This window comes from Thamnophis elegans, chromosome 4 (assembly GCF_009769535.1).
Source record: "Thamnophis elegans isolate rThaEle1 chromosome 4, rThaEle1.pri, whole genome shotgun sequence".
Lineage (NCBI taxonomy): Eukaryota > Metazoa > Chordata > Lepidosauria > Squamata > Colubridae > Thamnophis > Thamnophis elegans.
In genome coordinates this window covers 371435-392796 of record NC_045544.1, presented here as the reverse complement: position 1 = coordinate 392796, position 21362 = coordinate 371435, and the positions used below count along the sequence as shown (strand labels likewise).

At 39.9% G+C, this 21362-nt stretch overlaps 1 protein-coding gene across 2 annotated transcripts; it reads right to left on the bottom strand.

Annotated features, from left to right (window-relative positions):
* Positions 1-147: 147 nt before the first annotated feature.
* On the bottom strand, positions 148-19799 carry ALKAL2 (ALK and LTK ligand 2). Of its 2 annotated transcripts, XM_032215918.1 has the most exons (6): positions 19529-19799; positions 17597-17913; positions 8660-8713; positions 8484-8564; positions 4044-4109; positions 148-3132 (listed from the first exon to the last, which is right to left on the bottom strand). In XM_032215918.1, the coding sequence occupies exons 2-5, from the start codon at positions 17862-17864 to the stop codon at positions 4045-4047; spliced, it is 468 nt and encodes a 155-aa protein (XP_032071809.1). In that variant the 5' UTR covers positions 17865-17913; positions 19529-19799; the 3' UTR covers positions 148-3132; position 4044. The 2 variants fall into 2 exon arrangements, with proteins under 2 accessions (XP_032071809.1, XP_032071808.1); XM_032215917.1 differs by having other exon boundaries at positions 384-4109.
* Between the last annotated feature and the right edge of the window lie 1563 nt (positions 19800-21362).

The window sequence follows — 21362 nt, the reverse complement described above, 5'->3', positions numbered from 1 at the left end:
ATTTGTGGAAGGCATAAAATGATTGAGGGAAACACCTGGAGAGTTTGTAGTTTTCCAGTGGAAATAAAACCCCTCCCCTCCCCTCGCATTTCTTCCCTCTTTTTACTGATCTTCCATATGACATCATTGGTTTCTTCCTTTTCTTCCCTCCCTCCTGCTTTTGAAACAACATTGTTTATGGATGCTTCAAGATGAAGCCAAAGAGAAGTTGTTAGACAGAAGCAGGCAGCAAAGTCCATAGTAAGCTGGCAAAGATCTGCTTATTTAAAAATCACATACTGAAGGATGTTGACAGAAACCAGTGATTCTATGTAAATACTGTATCAGTCATTCCTACTGATTATTGTCAGTACATGCAGAGTAATATTGTGTTGTTAATTGTTCAAAATATAACAGAGGATTGTATGCAATTGTTTGCCAAAACTTTCATCTTCTTCTACTCAGAGTATATTTTGTCTGCATTTTGCAATTATTCAGTGTTGCCATAATCCCTTTTTAGCCAAGAGTCCTTATAAACACTGCATGGGGAAGTAGAAGCCAGCACTATTTTCCCCACTTCTCTTTTAGAGTTAGTGTTTGTGTGTCTTCAAATCTTTCCAAAAGTGGGACCCTCATAGGCCTGTAGCGGACTTTGCTGCTTTTCGTGTTACTGGCTGGATTTGTCATTTTTAAGCCATAATTCCTATAAATAAGACACTTTGCTCAAGTTCTATTAAAAATACTCTAGGGACCTGTTCTGCTTTCATGAATATCAGGTTTTATTTCAAGGCCTGTGATTAGTATGTGCAAGTCCAAATAAAATAGTGAAAAAGCTCTCTTTCTATGATATCTGCTGATTTACCACTTAAAAATAAGATACTATTTTTATTCCACATATTAAGGATATTAAAAATGAGTGTTTCGTATATTATCCTTAACTGGAGTTTTTGATAGCAAAATATATTGTTAGCAAGGAACAATACATTTGAACAAGGTTTATCTTATTCTACATAAGTTAATTGAATACAAAGGGATTTTTCAGAAAATTTGACATTTGTGTTTCATAGCCAGCAAATTTAGCTTCACTTTTTAAAAAATTTAGAATGATTTGATCATAAACATTTTTTATTACAATTAATCATTGGGACATATTTTGATGTATTAATGATTTAAAGCAAATTCCACACTTTCGATATATTTAATCAAACATGAGACTATTCAAATATCCTTAAATATTAATGTTTCCTCTGAACAGATTTTAAAAGTTACATTTTCCCAGGTCTTTGGTATTTTTTAAACTGTCTCAATTTGTGGGTAATTGATGCCAGCACTGAGTGTTTGTACACATAGAAAACACTGTTACCTATTGATTTAAGTTTGAAAAAATAAGGCTATTTTAGAAAAGCTTTAATCAGTTATAATTTTACCTGAAACTTTTGTGTGTTTTTAAGGGCAGAAGATCTAAATAATTAGGAAATCAGTTAAAATGTTTATAGCTAATTAAAAATAAACTGATTCCAGTTGTGAAAAATATACAGAAGCTATGTTTGTAGTCTGATGTAGTCTTGTCCAAAATAAGACTGTTAAATTCTTTCTTTTAATCACGTAGTTTTCAAGGATGCTGTGGTAATGACATATTTTGAGCTCAGTAAAGCATTTGACCAAAAACCATTATGGATGGTAATACCTATGAATTGACTCCACAGTGGACCCATGGTGGGTTTAAATGAATTCTCATATAGTGATATCTCTTCAATTTGATGAGATATCTCATCAAATTGAAGGGAGATCTTGTTATTACATTTTTATTAGAATCTTGAGCACATACACATAAAATTCTGACTACTTCCATTCCAAAATAAATAACACCGCTTTCAAGCTACACAGTCTTGGAATTGAAGACGGTGTTTTGGCCAATGATTTCAAACTTGCTCAGTTCACATAAGATTGTGTCATGTGAACTGAATAAGAATTTGGAATCAGTGGCCAAAACACCATCTTCCAATTCCAAGATTCTGTGTAGCTTGAAAGCGGTGTTATCTATTTTGGAATGGAAGTAGGTGAAGCAAATTTGGAGTTAACTGGTCTTATTAACTGGTAGGATGAGAGGGACGAAAGCACGATTGAGCAGACAATAGCGTTTCACTTTGAAAGAGCTATTTGGCAAGTTTAGTGTTTGAAACATGACCTCAATTACACCTGTGGTAACTGACTGCCATCACTTTGCAGTGTCAAGTTACATTAAATTAATTCTTATTAGAACTATTTAAATCCATAGTCCTTATTACCAACCCTCAAGTATTGAGAAGTATTGCTAAAATTGTAGTATTGAGATCCAATAGTACCCTTCAGGTTTATTCAGTTGTAAGCTTTGAAATCCATCCAGAATATACACTGTATAAGTATTATGGGAAGAATAGTAATCCAACATCAGTGGAAGGCCTCAGGTTGCATATCTCTACTTCACAAACATAATTTATTCCAAACTTGAATGTGCAAGGAATAAACACAAAGAACCAGATTATATACAAAACATTTTATTACATATATTTGTGAATTTACAGTATGTACATATTGCACATTTAGCTGGAATGTATATTTCTATTACACAGGAAAGAAGTGACTCCAGAGTGGATACAGAATCTAACCTAAAAACATGTTCATCCCTTGCCTATGTCATGCAGTCTAGTAGACCAGCATTGTAACAGCTTTATGGAAAAGTTTGTAACGTAACATTTTCAGTTGCATAAGCGAGAAAGATGTTGAATAATGCTTCTTCCATAGGCAGGTTTCCTTGACAGTGTGGTGTAATGTCTCTTAACGGGAAACATGTCTATACTTGAAAAGATGGTACTTGTTACTTTTTTGGCAGTACAACACAACTGTTGTAGAGCAACTTTAAAGCATAAAACATGAACAATTAATTAGCCTTTGGGTAGTTTTTCACTAAAAAGAATGCATCTGTAAACAGTGATGATGGGATACAAAACACATTTTTAAAGTTTTATGAGAAGTAGTCCATCAATTTCCAAAAATAAATCTCTGATTCATAATGCCATATGTTACAAAAATGCTAAGTTCAATTTCCCTGTCAGTTTCCAAGGCACTTCTCTTGGTTCTTTTTATATATTTTTCCTTTGATAATAGTAGCATCTAAAGTAAAACAAAAACACAAAAGATTAAACACTACTTTTCCTATATTTCACGTTAATTTTCCATAAATCCTGTTAAATAATAATTCAGATTATTTCCAGTTCCTATTGGAATGTGGGAATTGAGACAAGTGAGAGAAACTTTCCATAGTATAAAAATCTGAATTTGTTAATCCATGTTAAAAGTAGAGTAGAATATTCCCAGGTTCAATTTGCCAATTTGCATCTCTGCTGTACACTTTCTTCTTTCCAAACTTATTAATAACATTCTTTTACACAAGGGTTATCCTGATTGGTATTCTGAAGCACAGCATAGGCAACTTGAACATTGTAAATAGAAGGAATTGTATTAAATTTCTTTTATATCAAATTATTGATTTAGAGAGAAAATAATCCAGTCATTCCCTTGGGGGCATCAATAGTTCCTGGTATTGCTGTGCAATATTGCTGTATTGCTTTACTGTATTGCTAAGCAAGTATAGTAATTCAAATACAAATTGCTACTGAATAAGCAAATAGATTTTAATGCTGTTTCATTCTATGTATAACAAAAGCAACATTTACATACTGAATTATATCATGAATGGTGTACACATATATAATATTAAAAATGTCTTCTTATATCAACAAAAAGGTATCCAGTATAAATAGAAAGGAATAGCAGTTGATTTAATTCCTGAAAAATTAGCTATGCCCAATACACTACTAACTGCACACTACTATGAATAATTCACAGTTGTTTCCTGAGAGTCTGTACTGTATTGCTTTCTAGTAGCGGGTATGTTTTTCTAATGGTAAATATTTTACCAAATGCTTTTGGAAACAAGCATATTTCAGTCCAAAAGATATTCTGCCAATGTTTATGAATTACTCACAGCGGCAGCATGCAATTGTTGCTCTCAATAATCTTACCTTATCCTTCTGTGCACATTGGACTTACTGCCAACCGAGTAAGGAGCCTGGCACATCTTTTATAATCTGTGGTGGGGGGGGGGAAAAGATAAATAGCAGTTTAGAAAGTTCTTATGGGGAGGGTCAGGTTATTATATTTTTCAAATGCAATTTGTATAAGGGAATATAAATGTAACTATTTCATTTTTTTTAAAGATTTTTTTTTAATTGTTTTAGTTAAACAGAAAGAAAAATAAGGGGAAAAAATCATCTTTCGTTACATCTTGTTGAAAGCGTATTGATTGGTTACAAATATATTCCGTGCATTTCTTTCAGTCTTTACATATACTTCATTCAAATCATGTTGTACATTTTAAATCAAGAAAGAAAAATTATATATTTTACTATCTCTGTACCATAATTCTCATTTGGTTACCATTGTTTAAACATGTTTTTATCTAGAATCATTTATATTAGAAGACACAACCACCTACTGGTGTTCATTTGCAATTTCAATAAATCTCCAATACCATTACACCTTTATGATGTGTTCGAAAATTAATTTGGTTAAGTAGGATATCTGAGCATTCCCCCCCCCCGCCTTAACACACCTGTATGTATCATTAAATATTGTCCATTAACATTTCATTGTTGTTATTGCAGTTAACTAAAGGTTATTTACTAATTATCTCACCTCTCCTCTCCAGGCCCACACAATATTATAACTTTATAACCGTCTTTAAACAATGATTTATTAATAAGATTTATAGGACTTTTCCCTCAATCCCAAATTAGTTAATTACGGGCTAAGAAAATAAACATTAGACATCTAAGACAATATAAGAAGTACTAACATTTCTATTTGACAATCACCCAGAATGTATACTAGTATTTCTATGGTCTGGTTATTTATCCTAACTGGGGTTATTATTTCTCTATTAGTATCATAGTAAGTTTATGTTAATGGATAAACATTCAGTGGTAATTTAAAACAGTCTAAAGCTGTTTAATCTCTACTTAATAATCAGTCATTAACTAGCTTTTTCCCATCAATTGGCATTATTAACCAGTATTTTTCCAGTAACAAAATAGCCTTTCATCTCTCGCCAGTTGTGCCAATTCTATGTCCAAAACCTTTCCAGGGTTTAAAACTTCTCTCCGCACATTGAAGCTTAAACGATCTCTCATGTAGTTTTGTTGCCCTTGAGTTGTTATTAATGTAAGCTTAACTTTAGTTGTCAGATTTGTTTCTGAATAGATTTGTCTTATTACCTCCATCTTTTTCACTCTTTCTTTTTCTCCTACTACTTGAAGTTTGGGGTGGAACACCAAATTATCAAAGTCATTTTTCCAGCTTCCCTTCTTTCCACTTTCACTCACGTTTACTCCATTTATAAGTTCATCTAAGTTCTTATCTTTGTTTTCTGTTTTTCCATTCACTTCCTTAATTTCTGGGGCTATAACCCCATCATCTTTTTCTGTAATATCCCATAGTCTGTCCCATTTCTTGTAGAATCTCTCAAATCCTTCTGAGATGTTTTGAAGTCCAGCCAGGATGTTTTGAATTAACAAGTTTTCTTCATCTGAGTATTGCTCCATTTTTTAAAATAAGGAATAATATATGGAAAGAACAAGGAGAGAAGAGGAATTTGGTACAATCTGCCACTCTAGCCTATTACAGATTTTGAAGAATATATCTATTGTTATTTTAGACGAATGTTCTTTTATGGTTTTCAAAGAAGAAGGGTTCTGAAGTTTTTCTTTCCTTTTCCAATTCTTGTCAAAGTGTTTTCCACACACCACTATTTGTTGTTGCGCAGTCGCAGACAATATAGTCAGGTAAGGGTGAACAAAGAAAACGTTACAGCAGCAAGAGAAAAAGAGCTTCAGATTTGGGCTTTCAAGTGGCAGATTCGTTTCATTTAAAATCTCTTTCCTTAAGTATCTCCAGTATAATATTGCAACAAGTAGAGGAAGAAATTTATTGAACTAGAAAGAGTTTTAATGTAAGCCAAAAAAGTTAAAGTAATAAGGGAAAATAAGGAAAAAAGAGATCCCTTCACTTCAAGTGGAAAAAACAGGAGTGTTGCAATCACTCAATCCACAAAAGGTTACAAGCAAGAGCAAAAAACTTTCTAAGACAGTCCGATGGGGATTAAGTACGCCGCTTTGTTCTTGCTTAATGGACTAATTAAGCTTAAGAAAAGAGTTTCTTAGGGCAATCTTCTAAAAGAAAAGAAAAAAGAACCTCACCAGTAGAAACACTTTAGTTTCATTCTCTCTTCCGTGGAGCCGTCTCCAACTATGTCAGCCGGGGGGGGGGGGGGTCTGCCTGTTTGCCACCGGTTGGAAGCTCTCCCCTTGGGCCGATCAGGGACTTTGCGATATCCCTGCGACCAGCAAGGTCCTGTCTTCCCAGCCACCGTCTCTTCAGGACGGTTTAGGTCCTGCTGGGCCGTCCAGGGGCAAAAGTGTCATCGGTGGATTCGGACAGCCAAATCCAACAATGTAGCGTTGCGACGTTGACTCCTCCTATCCTCATAACTATTTCACCTTGAAGCACTGTAGCACTACAGATTTGAATGTGTGTGCTTGAGCTAATTTTAAACATGCTTCTTAGATTTTTAAGAATGGTATATATGGTAAGTTTGCTATCCTATGAAGATTGACGTGGCACAGGGCAGTGTTGAATGAGTGGATATTTCATCATACTAAGATGATGAATATTTACTAATATCCATGAAAAGACTTTCCATTTGCATGTGAAAGAATGGTTTGTATGTTTTTATAGTGAACTATTTATATAACTAGCCATGTCTATAAAGAAAGTTTTTTAAAAATGAGGTTAATCATGGGGCAAGTTAATCAGCATCCACCTATCAATTTACCATGGAATAAGATAGCTGCTAACAGGGCAGTAGCAAGAAAGGAAAGGATGAGTCGGATGCTGAAAACATGTAGAAAAGGAAGAACAGTAAAGATGGTTTAGCATAGCAGCTCTCAATCTTCGGCCTCTTAAAACATATTATTACTTGGTCCATCAAAAACTCATGTCTCATAATAAGATCTACTATTTCAAACAAAGATTTATATATGTTTAGGCTTTCTGTTGCCATAAATATGAGAAGTTTTAAACATTTCAGTGAATTGCCCCGTATCCCATTAAACAACACATTTTATTTATTTATTCAGCATATTTAGGAAGTACTCATGTTCCTCATAGAGTGATTCTTAAATCTTAAATTATGCAACATTGCTTGCACAATGTCAACCTTTAAATGAAGTATATTTTGATGCTCATTAGTTAAATAGTTCCAGAGCACGTTAGTAAAAACACTGGGAGCTAAAACAAGTAATAGAAGCAGTAGCAAAGCATGTAAATTCATTTTCATCTCGTGAACTAATGGCATGTTTTTGTTAATGAGCAGTTTCTATTGTATGCTTGTACCCATGCAGATTTATGCAGAAATGTTGATGCAATAATAAGCGAGAAAAATAAATGTGTCTTACTAAACACTGTACAGTGTTTAGGCTGCCACTTAGTTCTGTAATTCAGTTCCTCGCGTATCCCGTAAATTTACTCTAGCAATCAGGATTGGTTTTAAATCCTGTAAAAAGTAATCCTTAGTGGAAAAATGTTGCTTTAGGGTAACATATGTTGCCCAGGATCTACGGTAGTTTTTCTATTATGTAATAATGTAATTAAATCCCAATTGCCAAGCTTATTTTAAAATATTGATTTATGTTCAGTTAAAATTGTTGGAAAATAAGAAACAGATATACTTTGTTGAATTGCTGACTTTATTTGAGAGGCCTTTAACTAGATTGGATTAAATAATAAATTTGATCATTATGGTGAGGTATAATATGGTTCCTTCATTTTGGCTTAGACTTGTTTAACAAACAAATGTTGGTTTTTTCAGCTACTCTAATAATAGGTATTAACAGACTTTGCACAATGTGTGAGAGGTTTTGTGGTCAATTTGTGAATAGAGGGATAAATTCATAAGCAAAAGTCAATCTACTTGTAGAAATACTACCTCCTGTTTATATCTTAGAAGAAAAAAATGGGCAATTTATGCAAGTTCAAAACCTCTGTACTAAATGACTTATACTTTTCTAGCAACAGTAGTACAAGGATTTTTCAGTGGTGTATTTGTGCTTTAAGCATAAAGCAGGTATAATTTGTAAATTTCTGTTATCTGATGTGATAAGAAATTCGGTTTCTGTACTGAAATCCTAAAACAAAAAGAGTTGGCATATAATGGAAGAGCAGATTGCCTGCCTGCACAAATATGTTTTAAATGATTGTTTATGAAATTATAAATTAGAACCATTAGATCTCCCTGAGGAATTGCAAGAAAGCACTCCTCTATTTCATGGCTTTAACTCTACAAACTCTTGTAATCATGTATACAGCTACATTTATTAGTAATTCTGGTCTTGGATGATAGAACTTACATGCAGGTATGGTACAATCTCTTGTATGGTGATAAAGTCTATGAAAGTGTTTAGTGCATTTTGGGCCAAAGTAAAGGTGACCTGGAAAAGAAGAAAATCAGCAGATTAATTGAATTGCTGCCATGATAAAAAGCATTATAATTAAGGCAATTATTCTGATGTGAAGTTTGGCTTACCTGTTAAATGGTTTAAAAATTTGTCTTTCATTCTTAGGTCTCTAGGAAATATTTCTGTTAAAGAGAATAAAGACACTTCTTTAGAACAGTCAGTATTTATATTCTAGTTCTGTAATTTCCTGGAATGTACAATTCAAGGCAAAATTAAAAATTTTCTGAAAGGACAATGATGTTTTAGAACAGGGCTGTCAAACTTGCGGCCCGCAAATGCATCATGCGCTGGCCACGCCCACGCATGCCGGTTTAGCAAAGGAAAAAAGTCGTCATACGTCACCTGATGCTGCCGTGATGCCGCGAGTTTGACACTCCTGTTTTAGAAGCAAATTATAATCTCTCTCTTTTTTCCATTTATACAGTTGGAACAAAAGTCTTATATAATTAAGATATTCCCATTTAATAAGAGCAGCAAGACTTTGAGTAAAGATGACTAGTATTTGGCTTCAAAGCTATAATCTTGCTAAAAATTCTTGGAAACCAGCAAATTGTAATTATTTTGCTTTATTTCCGTGCTTCATAAGAGACAATATTAGTGACTTAAATTGGTACAATTAAATAATAACTAGGACTGCCTCAGAGGGATTGAAACAGGGAGATACTGCCATGCCACGACCCTCTTCCCTAAAGGGTGTTTCTGGCACTAAGGATTCAGAGAAATACGGTCTCTGATTCTGAACAAGTATCCCGCCACTCTGAGATGATCTGCAATTTGAACATTGATGGGTCCGCTTAGGGCAGGGGTGTCAAACCTGCGACAACACGTCACGTGATGTATCGCAACTTTGTATCGATGTATCGCAACTTTTTTCCCCTTTGCTAAAATGGGAGGTGTGGCCAGTGCGTGACACATCCGTCCTGCTGCCCACGAGTTTCACACCCCTGGCTTAGTGGGACAAGTGGTTACGGTAGCAAAAGAAGGTTTTGCCCAGTCCCACCTTGTGACCTTTCCTGGATCAGAACCCCCTGCTCATCGATAATAGTTATCTAACAGCCCCTTCCAATGTGGACTGTTGCAATACGTCTTACGTGGGATGGCCTGAAGAGCATCAAGAAGCTGTAACTGCTGTGGCCTGAGCACTCATGGGTGTATTTATATGCATATAAAATGAAGTGGCTTGGGCAATCCTAGGCGTACTTTAATCTGTTCTGGTGAGCTCTCTGCTTTGGGATTACAAACTAAAGGGATTCCTCTGGTCCCTTCAACTTCCAGCTTCTCTCTCTGCATCTTTTGGCTTGATGCTGATTTGCTGGCAAAGGTGTCATGGACCTTCTAGTTGTTTTAGCTAAAGCTGCTCTGACGTGAGAGGGAGGAGAAAGGACTGTCGGCTTAAGTCCCGGCAGCTGTGGGCAATACCCTTAAAATGCAAGATCATTCATCTTAAATTATGCAACATTGTTTGCATAAATCACCTTTTAAATGAACTATATTGACATTAATTAGTTAAGTAGTTCCAGAGCGCATCAGTGAAAAACTGAAAGCTAAAGTGAGTAATAGAAGCAATAGTAAAACATATAAATTCATTTTCACCTTGGAACTAAGTATAGCATATTTTTCTTAAGGAGCAGTTTTATATCGTATACTTCTATCCGTGCAGATTTATGCAGAAATGTGGGTGAAAAATAAGGAGCGAGAAAAAGAAACGTGTCTTACTAAATACTGTATTTAGGCTGCCATTTCCTTCTGCGACTCAGTTCCTCAACATCCTTATCCAGGATGGGACAATATTGACACACATTGACAGAGAAATTGATACAATATTATATTTTGAAAGAAATGAAACCATGTTGTTGAACAAAATATGGAGGCAGTGGAAAATACATAAAACTATTTTGTTACTATTTGCTTTCTCATGGCTTATTCAATGGATGGAGATATAACTAGCTTATTGAAATCCTCTTTAGCTTCTTGTGGCCGTCTCTTGGATTTAGTGTCATATTTAATATTGTTATTTACAATTTTGTCATGTGGTCATTTATATTACCATAAATTAATACATAAATGACATTTCCCTTTGTGACTTTAAATCCAACTATATCTGGCAGACTGGGCAGTTAGCTATTTCTCAAAATTCAGCTTTTATTATTATCATTTATATATTTTTATTTTATTTTTATTTTATTATTTACCTATCATATTTTGATTTAATTCTGGCAAGCGCAGCACTAAATGCTTAGGTACATCTCTCAAAAGTTGGCAAGATGAAGGCAATTCTGAAAAGCAGTTCTGGCTAAGTTTCTTCAGAAAAATATTTCTGAAGTTGGCAAGTTTTCATTAGAACATATAGTCTGCCTCTATATAGGCCAATTAAATTCTGCAAATTACACACTGAATTTCAATCTGTTGCTTAAGCAAATTTTGCAGTTGTCTTAAAGTTGTATATTTAAAAAATTGTGAAATGTATGATAGAATATACATCTCAAACTTCTGGTGAATGCGTCTTTGTCATTTTATGGATAATATTGAAGTAGTTTGCATCTTTTGGATATGCTTTTTTTCCCACTTCTCTCTAGCCAACAGTGCTAAGGTTTCTAGCCAGAGTTGAGTTTAGCCAAGGTGAGCTAAATGTTCATCAAATGATGAACACATGAGTTCCATAAGCATTTTCATATAACCAATGTGAGCTCTAGGATAAACAAACCTCTATTAAAAGCACCAAGCATGTTTCATCCATGCATTTTTCTTTTTCCTATAGTGATTAAAACTGTAGCACTAAGCAATCTTAATTAATTGATCCCTGATAGAACTTCTTCCAAAGAAAGATACAAAGCATGTATTTCACTAGGATGAAAGTTACATTAAACAATAGCTAATATGATAGATACAACTGATTTTCCCATAGCAGGATTGTACTTTTTTGCTACATTGAAAGTTCCCTTTCCTCAACAAATTACTAATAAAAAATTAACTATTCTAAGAAAAATCTTTAAATTTGACGTTCTGATTTTTTTTCCAATGAAATGTGTTTGCAGTATTTTGGAGAAAACTTTTATAGTATTTTGCATATGTGGGGAAGCAAAAAGCTAAATCTATGTATCTAGTTTCTGGGGAGTCAAATATTTTTAAAGTATGTTCCATAGTCACTGTTTTCTTTAGACTTAAGACCAGACAATATTTTAACATGAAATTTAGTTCATCAGTTCTGTTGAAACTTTAAGAAGAAACACATTTGTTTCAAAGATTCCAAAGCACCGGCATGAAAGTAAAATAATTTATAAGCCTGCAGGTTTTAAACAAATGCAATCACTTTCAAATCTCATTGGTTTCAATGTGAGAGGTGGGAAAAGAATTATAATTGCTTACAATTGCTCTTTCTATCAACAGCCTTTTGTAAAAGCACAGTAGTCTAATATATGTCATCTGGTCCTTCCTGTAGAGGATCGGGTGAGTAGAGAAGACATTCATCTGATTTAGACATTGCACTGAACCATTTGAAATAGACTATAGCCGGGATGGCGAACCTATGGCACACGTGCCACAGGTGGCACATGGAGCCATTTGTCAGGGCACGCGAGGAGGTTTTTAAAGCCATTTTTTTGCCCTCCCCAGACTCCGGAGGCTTTATAGGAGCTGGGGAGGGCGAAAAGAGCCTCCCCCCACCCCGGAGGCCCTCCGGAGGCTTCATGAGCTTTCCTGAAGACTCCGGAATGCAAAAACCGGCCCTCTGGGCAAACCGGAAGTTCAGAGGGTCTTTTTTTGCCATCCGGAGGTCCCTGAAGCCTCCAGAGGGCCTCGGGGGGGGGGCATGGAGGCTTTTTTCACCCTCCCCAGGCTTCTATAAAGCCTCTGGAGCCTGGGGAGGGCGAAAAAAGGATGCAAAAAATGGAGGGTCACGCCTGTAGTGTGCACATGCGGACTGGGGGGGTCGTGCATTGCATTATGGGTGTGGCACGCCCACGCACGACCCCCCTGCGCTCCCCCCACTTACGGCACGTGAGCCAAAAAAGGTTCGCCATCGCTGGACTATAGCAATAGCACCCAGACTTATACGTAAAGCGGTGCATAAGTCTAAGTGCTATTGTTGTATGCTGCTCTGCCGTGTTCTACAGCCCTTTCTAAGCAGTTTCCAGAGTTGCCCCCACAATCTGAGTCTTCATGGGAGGCTGAGTCAACCTTCAGCCTCATGACATTCGAAGTGCCAAACTGCAGTCAGCCAGCAGTCAGCAGAAGCAGCTGCAATACTGCATTCTGACCACTGCACCACCACAGCTCAATTATCATTAGTTGGGCCGCACAGCATGCTAAGTCAAAAGCAAGCAATCCCGTGTTGGCTGAGGGCAGTAAGTTATTGTACATATATTAAAAGGAAACCTTATTTTGCTGTAACAGCAGAAACTCTGTGTCACTTACGAGATTCACTTTGAAGACATGTTAAAATTAATGAGGCTTTAAAATATTAAAGTATTGACCACTATGCTGTATCACCTTGAATGAATAAAAGGTATGTATCCCATTTTCTCAAAGCCCCAGTTGTAGAGGTGCTAGTTGATGGGCGATGACTTCCCATCTTTTTAATTTTTCCATTAATTTTCCATCAATACCAGTGAACTTAATATAGAATTAATAAACAATAGAGAAGAAGCAGAAAATCTCAGACTCAAATGTGACTCAATAATTTCACAGGATTGGATTCTTGGACAACTGTTTCTGATTCCAAGCAGACAGCAAGCAAAGCGCACTTAGAATATGCAGATGAAGAAATGGGGATTTTACCAGATTCCATGCATATAAGACGGCACCTGCATAGTAGGAATGAGAATCTGAATGATAAGAAATGAAATATTTTATAATGAGTCACGGTGGCGCACTGGTTAGAGTGCAGTACTGTAGGCTACTTCAGCAGTTTGGCAGATCAAATCTCACCAGACTCAAGGCTGACTCAGCCTTCTATCCTTCCCAGGTTGGTAAAGGAGGATCCAGAGTGTTGGGGGCCTGTATGCTGACTCTGTGAAGTGCCTAGAGAGGGCTGGAAAGCCCTGTGAAGAGGCATATAAGTCTAAGTGCTATTGCTGTAACCCCATACACCGTGAATATCCCTGTAAGCAGCTCTGGCAGTCATTGGAAAATTCCCATTACTGTCACTATCATAAGTAACCAACTGATAGCATATTAAACACAGACTGATAACTTTTTGGAATTTCTACATGCGGATCTGATTTTTTGCACCTGATGCCCAGTGAACTAGGGACTTTTAAACCTTTCGTGCATTATAATTTACACCAAAACAATAGTTGATGATATTTTATTTCTGTATCATTTTCCCTCCTAGATGAGCCCTGAGCACTTCCATAAGGAATAAACACAATTTTCAATAGAATAATAAAAATAAGAGAAAAATAATAGATGAAAATGGTTAAATGTCTAATTTTAAGAAAGGATGATAAAATATGATATACTGGGAGCAGTTATCTATTCATGCCTGGATGAAGAACTATTATCTTCAACAGTCATACAAAAAGATCTGAGGCTAGCTATACTTCCCATAATGATGAGTATTCAGAGAAGACTTCCTGGCCAAACCCAAAGGCACATAGAACCTCCTTTGCTGATGTTTGATGCAATATTGTAAGCCTTTGATTCTTAAACTGCTCAGAACTTTATAAGTTAATGGAAACACTTGTGTTGGCCCAAGAATTCGCAGTCTGTGCATCATTTTCAGGATCAATGTTATTTGATTTATCCATTCCACCTAGCAATTGAGCTGCTACATTCTAAATGTGACAGTGCGCAGTGGTAGCCCTTGATTGGGTACATTGTGCTTATCCCATCATGTGATTACTAGGGAATGGTTCACCGAGGCTAGACTAAGTTAATAGCAATAGCAGTTAGACTTATATACCGCTTCATAGGGCTTTCAGCCCTCTCTAAGCGGTTTACAGAGTCAGCATATTGCCCCCAACAACAATCCGGGTCCTCATTTCACCCACCTCAGAAGGATGGAAGGCTGAGTCAACCTTGAGCCGGTGAGATTTGAACAGCCAAACTGCAGAACTGCAGTCAGCTGAAGTAGCCTGCAGTGCTGCACTCTAACCACTGCACCACCTCGGATGCCTGAACAAACTTGGTCATAAGATTTCTTTGTTACTGAACTACCTGTCCCATTAGTTGACAGAATCAAAGAGAGACCCCCATTGTAGGCATCTTTGGGAGTGTTGGCTCATCTAGAACAGGACACTCAGCGCCCAGATCTGAAAATCACTCATCTACAACCATTATATTTGGTTCGGCTTATTGGACCTTCTCCAATTTATCACTGCCTCTAAGCCAAGAGAGTCTGGACTTCAAATGACCACTAGACCTCTATGTGGTCTAGTTCCTTGGCCAAGAACTGCACCATTAGTCTTTTCCATTTCCTAAAGATACCAAAATGTTTAGGAAATAGAAAATTAATAGTATCATGATAGGCCATTAAGTATAAATTTAAAGAAAAACTTTATTGAGGAACATTGATCATGTGGTCGCAATGGGTCGGGCAGGACTTCACAACAACAATAAAAATGCCAGTGACTTTACAACCACTTCACTTTAGCTATCTAGCTGGGAATTTTTTTACTTAAAATAAAAAAAATGTATATTGGATTCCCAGATTGATAACATAATCTAGAAAAGCCAATCTGCTAAAAGCTGTTACCCAAATTTTGCTTTTATTTTTCTGTCTTCCCTCTTTCCATTCTCTTTTGTTTCATGACTTCAAAGAGTCCTTCATTCCTGCCTTCCCTTAGCAGAGAGAGCTCGCTTCTCCACTGGCTTCCCAATTCTTTGCTCAGCAACGAAGCCCCCCCCCCCCGGTAGCAGGACTCCAGGCCCCCTCCCCCACCCAAAAAGACCTGGCTCCTTCCCCCTCATCTCCCTTGGGTAGCCACAGTCTCCCAATGCATCTTCCAAGGGCAAGCCTTATCCTCACTTATTCTGCACGCGCGCGCACACGCACAAACCCCTGGCGTCATCTCAAATAGCACCCTCTAATGAAGACGATACAATGGAACCTCTGGTCACGAATGCTTCTGACCACGACCAAATTGGGTCCTGACCCAAAAAATTAACAATTTTTTTTTCCTGCGGCCAATTTCCCCTTCTGTGCCATTTTTTTTTTTTTTTGTAAGCACCAAATTTCCAAAATTAGGTTCAGGTCACGACCAAATCAGTTTGCAACCAAAGTTATAGAACGAATTATGGTCGTGACCAGATGTTCTATTAGGAAAGAGATTCCAGAAGATGGTGCTACTCAATACGGGAGTTGTTGGGGCACCAAATGTATTGAGCAACCAAACAGACTCATTACTTTTGGAAGATACACTGTGGTGAGGAGACTTGCTGGGCCATTACTGCTGCCACACCACTCCTGGAGCATTCCCTATGGCCCAGGGTGCACATATCCATGGCATTCAGCATCCTAAGCACATCTTTCACTCCCAATGTAATATGGGCCACATAAAACAAATCGGAGCGCTGCATATGATTCATGCCCCTCCCACCCCAAGTATGTGATTCCTTCTCTAAGCAGCTTACTAGTATCAGTGTGATCTACGCTGATTAAGAATTCTCAACACATTCTCTATAAATATCTGCCTGGGCACCTCAGTAGTTGTTGAACAATCAAAAAGAAATAATAGCTTTAGCCCTACAAAGAAATATCTCTCAGCTACTCCGATGGTCACCCTACAAACAGGACTAGAACCCTTGACACAGCTGAGCTGAGCTACTCCAGCCATGCCCTGTGAGCACGGTGGTCGAAGGCCGCCAAGAGATCCAGAAGGAACAACATGGTATCATTTTCTTTCACTGCTGAAAGTAACCAGAGAAATCCATGCTTGAGTCAGCCAAATGATCTACATTTTCATCTTTTTTCAAGCACATTTGGTGACCACCGCCCTTTCTATAAACCTGCTAAAGAAAAGAGGACTTACAGCTGAGTCATAATTATTCTAAATCTTGAGGTTGAGAAAATTACTTCCTCTACAAAAAGTCATGCCTGGGTCCACCTTTTTTGCTAGATCTTTACGGTCAAAATGGACAGTGATGGAGGCTCCTCAAGTTACGTATTCACTTCCTTATCCAGCAATAATTAAAATCGCCCTTGAAATGGCAGCTCCCATATAAGTCAACGTGTTCTATCATGATTGTGGTATCGAACACGGAGTCCATACGAGGAATCTTTCTCTAAAATTGCTTCAAATCACCTATGAAACAGCTCACCTGTGTCGTACACTGAAGATGCAGTGCTGGTGGAGAAATAAAATGCACAGAAAGCACATCCTTGTAGTCTTTCCAAACAATCATATTCATCGTGAGAATTAAACTCACATATTTTCTTACTAGTTAAGAGTCAGGATTTCCTCCTTGCCTAGAGGTCTATACTTCATGGCTCCATATTGAGAGACCATACATGGTGATGATAGACAGAACACTCATTTCATCCCCAAATGACATAAGAAGGCCAGAGGTACAACAGAATTGTCAGATATTCATCTCTGAAGCTGGAGCATCTTAAATGAACCCATGGGAAGCATTTTCAAATTGGAGTTGTTGCGAGATGGGCCATTTTATAAATGAGATTGAGATCTAAGTAAGTTAAATAAACAATGCAGCCATCTCAGATATGGTTCGGGGGCAGCAAGGAAGGCTGTTCTGTCTCTGGATCCCAAGTCAAGTAGAAACTGACTTTGGCAAATGGAATATGTCATCGCCTCTCTATGTTGATGCTAAGCCAAATACCTAATTGGGCAGAACTTGGTCAGATCAGACTTGGTCCTCTCATTTCCTCTAGCTTCAGAGCAGCTGAACCCATTCCTCTATGCAAAAATCAGCCAGGTTATCTTTATAAAAACTTTATAGGATTCTTCAGGGACAACTGGCAGTGCGATGGCACATTTTTCTTTTTAGTAAAGTGGGAGTGGGAAGGATCATATTAAACTGTATTTAATACAATACAATAGACTTACCAACTTTCTGTTCCTCTGTGTAAGTTCCATAGTCCGGCATTTCCCTTTGGTCAAGAGGTGGATAGTCTTGCTTGTACTGCACTCCATTTTCTTCATCCTCTTCTAGGTGGTATTTTTTCAGTTCTTGAATGATCTCCATTATCAGATTTAAGAGGTTCTGTCTTTCCTTCAGCCCCACGCCAGTTTCTGGTTTTTCTTTGCAATGTCCTGCTGAAAGTATCAATGCTATCAGCCCAATCAGCACTGAAGGCCTTAGAAGTTTGCACATTGCACTTGCGGGGACAATCCAGGGAAAGAGAATGTGTCCCACTTACTCCCTGAAAGAGAGAAATTTAAAGGAAAAAATCAGAAAGACTTTGAATAGAATATTTTTCATTGTATGTATGGAACAAGCTACAGAGTTGTTGCTGCTTGCTTTTTATTTCAGTAAAATATTCTTTAGCTAGGAAGACAGTTGGACTTCTAGATGCCTTCGTGTGACCTCGTCCTTCATACTCAAAAGTATCAAGAAATATAATGAAATCGGTGAAGGAGAGAAGATGCCCTACAAAATCAGCTAGGCAAAGAAAAAATCAAAAACAAAATCTTAGAAAACAGCCAACTATAGCAAAGATAATTTTTTTTCATTTATTTGGCGGATCCTAAAAATCTGAATGAAATTTCTGTGTTACGCATCCTGCCTCTTAAGTTAAGAGCAGATAACAAGTTTCAACAAGGAATAACCAAAAATTTGGGGAAGGGGAGAGAAATCAATATTAGTATCTATATGGCTTCTAAGTCCCTGGGAAATTTTTCAGCCTACTCAGATTTGCTTGACTTGATCTTGTTAATTTATTAAAAACTTCATACAATTTTCTGCTGGTGATTACAGAGGCATTGCTCAAATGATAACTTAGCTAAGTATTTAAAAATCTATATGACAATCAGAACGGAATTACTACTTTTATTCTTGGTTTGGTAATGTTTTCACTATTTTCAGTCAATATATTGGGAACTATTTCTAATCTGTACACTGGCCTTCTGTTAAAATTCTCAAAGCAAAGTATCTTTGAATGATTTGCATCTGCCTCCAGTGGGGGTAGGATTCTACAAGGCTGCCAAAATGCTGTTACAGACCATCAATTTCCTAAGTGATTACACACATTGCGCCCCACGATATATGGTCCTACAGCGGAGCCACTTCGGGATGCTCCCAAACCTTCCAAGGAAATCTTCCACACCGTGCAGCTCCAGACCGAATCGGCCTGCCCGGATCCCATGCAACGCTTCCTATTCAAGGCATAAAATCTGAATTTAACGCCCCCATTTGTCTTATCTGCCCAGACATCCGCCGTGCGCCTATTTGGCGGACCTTACTCAGAGCTCGCTTCTTCCACACCGCTTGGGATGCTCAGAGCAGCTTCGCCGCCTTTGGATTCCCAAAGCTAAAAGGGTTGCAGAAAGGAAAGCGCCCAGCCCAGCATGGCGGGGCGCTCTGGGTTTTCACGGGACGGAAGTCCGATTCCATCTAGAGACACCGACGCTACTTAAAGTGACCCGATTCGGACTAGATCTCCCCCTCGGGTCCTGCTCCAGAGGGACCCGCCCTGCCAGCAGATCCCGCTCTCTCTCTCTGCCTTTGCTTCCTACGGAGCAGAATTCTCGACCGCGAAGCGACCCCCGGAGGGGCCTTTGCGTCTCCCTGCACTGACCCCAGCTCCGAAGCAGAACCGGCGCAAGGCAGAAGAGCCCGCTTGCAGCCTAGCAAGAAGGCGCCCCAAATCCGCCCGCGCCCGCACTCGCCCAGCGCCGCCGACCAGAGCGCCCCGAGGGCTGCCCAGGACTCCGCTCCAACTTGGCCGGGAGCGAGCGGCGCTTCCAACTGCAGCCGCCACTCCTGGCAGGCGAGCCGGAGGCGCTGGAGACCGAAGGCGCGTACCTGTCTCCGCTCACCTCGACGGTGCCCTGGGCCGAGCCTCTTCCCGCAGCGAACGCGGAGCCTTCGGCCGCCCTGCTCGGCTTCCCCCGTCTGCTCCCTGGCGCGCCCGCCGCCTCCTCTCCTCCGCCTAGTAGTCCATGGCCGCGCTTTATATCGGCTCCCAAGGAGTTCGCCGGGGGGACGCCGCCGCCGCCGCCGCCGCCGAGTCAGCCTGGCCTCGATGTGCGGGTGGGTGGACGGCCGGTCGCCGCCGCTCTTCCCCCGTTGCTGCCGCCACCGAAGCTCCCCCGGACTCCCCCGCTCTGCCGCCGCGGCTCTGCTCTTATGCTGCTCCCCCCCCTCCCCCCGCAGACGCCGGAGGACCCGTCCCGGAGGAAGGGGGGAGGGGGGCAGCCGCCAAGTTCCTTTCATCGCAGAGCCTCGCCGGTCATTTCCCGCACGCGCGCGCAGCCCCCCCACCCCCCCCTCCGCTTACACACACACACACACACACGCGCCCAGCCCCCGTTTGTGTGGGCCGCCCAATCTCCCCCGGGCTCCCCGTCTTGGGGCTGCATGTTGGGGCAACCGGCGGCTCTGCCCACTGAGCGCGACTTCCAGCAAGTTCTGTGACTGGAGGCGCTTGGAGAGCAAAGGCCGGCCGGGGCGGGGAAGGGCGGGAATGAGGACGGGCGGCGGCGGCGGTTTCATCTTCCCGAGCGAGAAGAAGCGGTGCCCGTCCCGCCGCCTTCCCGGTGAAGGGACGGGGCTGTCCGGAATTCCCTCCCGGCCACCCGGAGAAAGCTTCGGCCGGGCCTCCCCCCGGGATCGCCCCCTCAGCCCGGGACAAAAGTCTCGCCCTCCAATGGGTCTCGGCCAACGAGGAGCTCCGCTGGGGCCCGGGGTGGGAGGGGAGTGGGCCAAGGGCCCCCTCGGTCTCCCCCTATTGCAACCCCCCGAGGAGCTGTGCAGGGGGGGCGACTCTTTGCCAGGCTCTGCCTGAGGCTTTTCTACGCAGCTTCTGCCCCCCCCCGCCCCCCCGCCCCCCAGCACGCAACGCCCGAAGTTGCGGTGGAGAATTCTGCCTGGCGAATGAAGGGCTCCAAGTTGTGGGAAGAAGAAGCGCTCTTCATTTCCAAGCCCTGAATATCCTGCCAGGCTCATTAGACGGAGGAGCCTCTGAGAAGGTTCAGGGGAAACGTGTGGCTTTTTCTTTATTACTTTGTCTTTTCCTGCCTTTCCTACGAGCAGCTCAAGGGGGCCTCCGTGGCTTTCCTTCCTTCCATCCTCACCCCGACTCGGTGGCAGCCGGCACAATAGGTGCCTAAGGGAACCCAGCCAGCAACCCACAACTTTGCCCAGTCAGAGTCTTAGTGGACGAGTCTGACTGAGCAATCAGAGCTCATGTATGAACGGTACACTGAGTAGTAGCAGTCTAAACGATCTCTCACCATTCCTTAGTTTCTGGCATCTGTAACTGCAGCTGTTAAACTGGATATAGAGATTTAATTGCTTTAAATCTGTGGTTGGCCAAGTAAAAGTACATATCAAGAGGGCGCCTTGCTTTTTCTTTTCCCCCATTTATTTATTTGTTTATTACATCTCTAAGGAACCCATCTCACCTACATGACTTATCTAAGTGGTTAAATTTGAAATATATACACTTATAGTAAGGTCAGGACAAAACATTGGCATCAGAAAAAATACAATTAAATTCAACTGTATTAATTAAATAAGACAAGTAGGATTGCTACCCACCCACCCACCCACCCACCCACCCATCTATCTATCTATCTATCTATCTATCTATCTATCTATCTCTCTTATCTATCTATCTCTCTTATCTATCTATCTATCTATCTATCTATC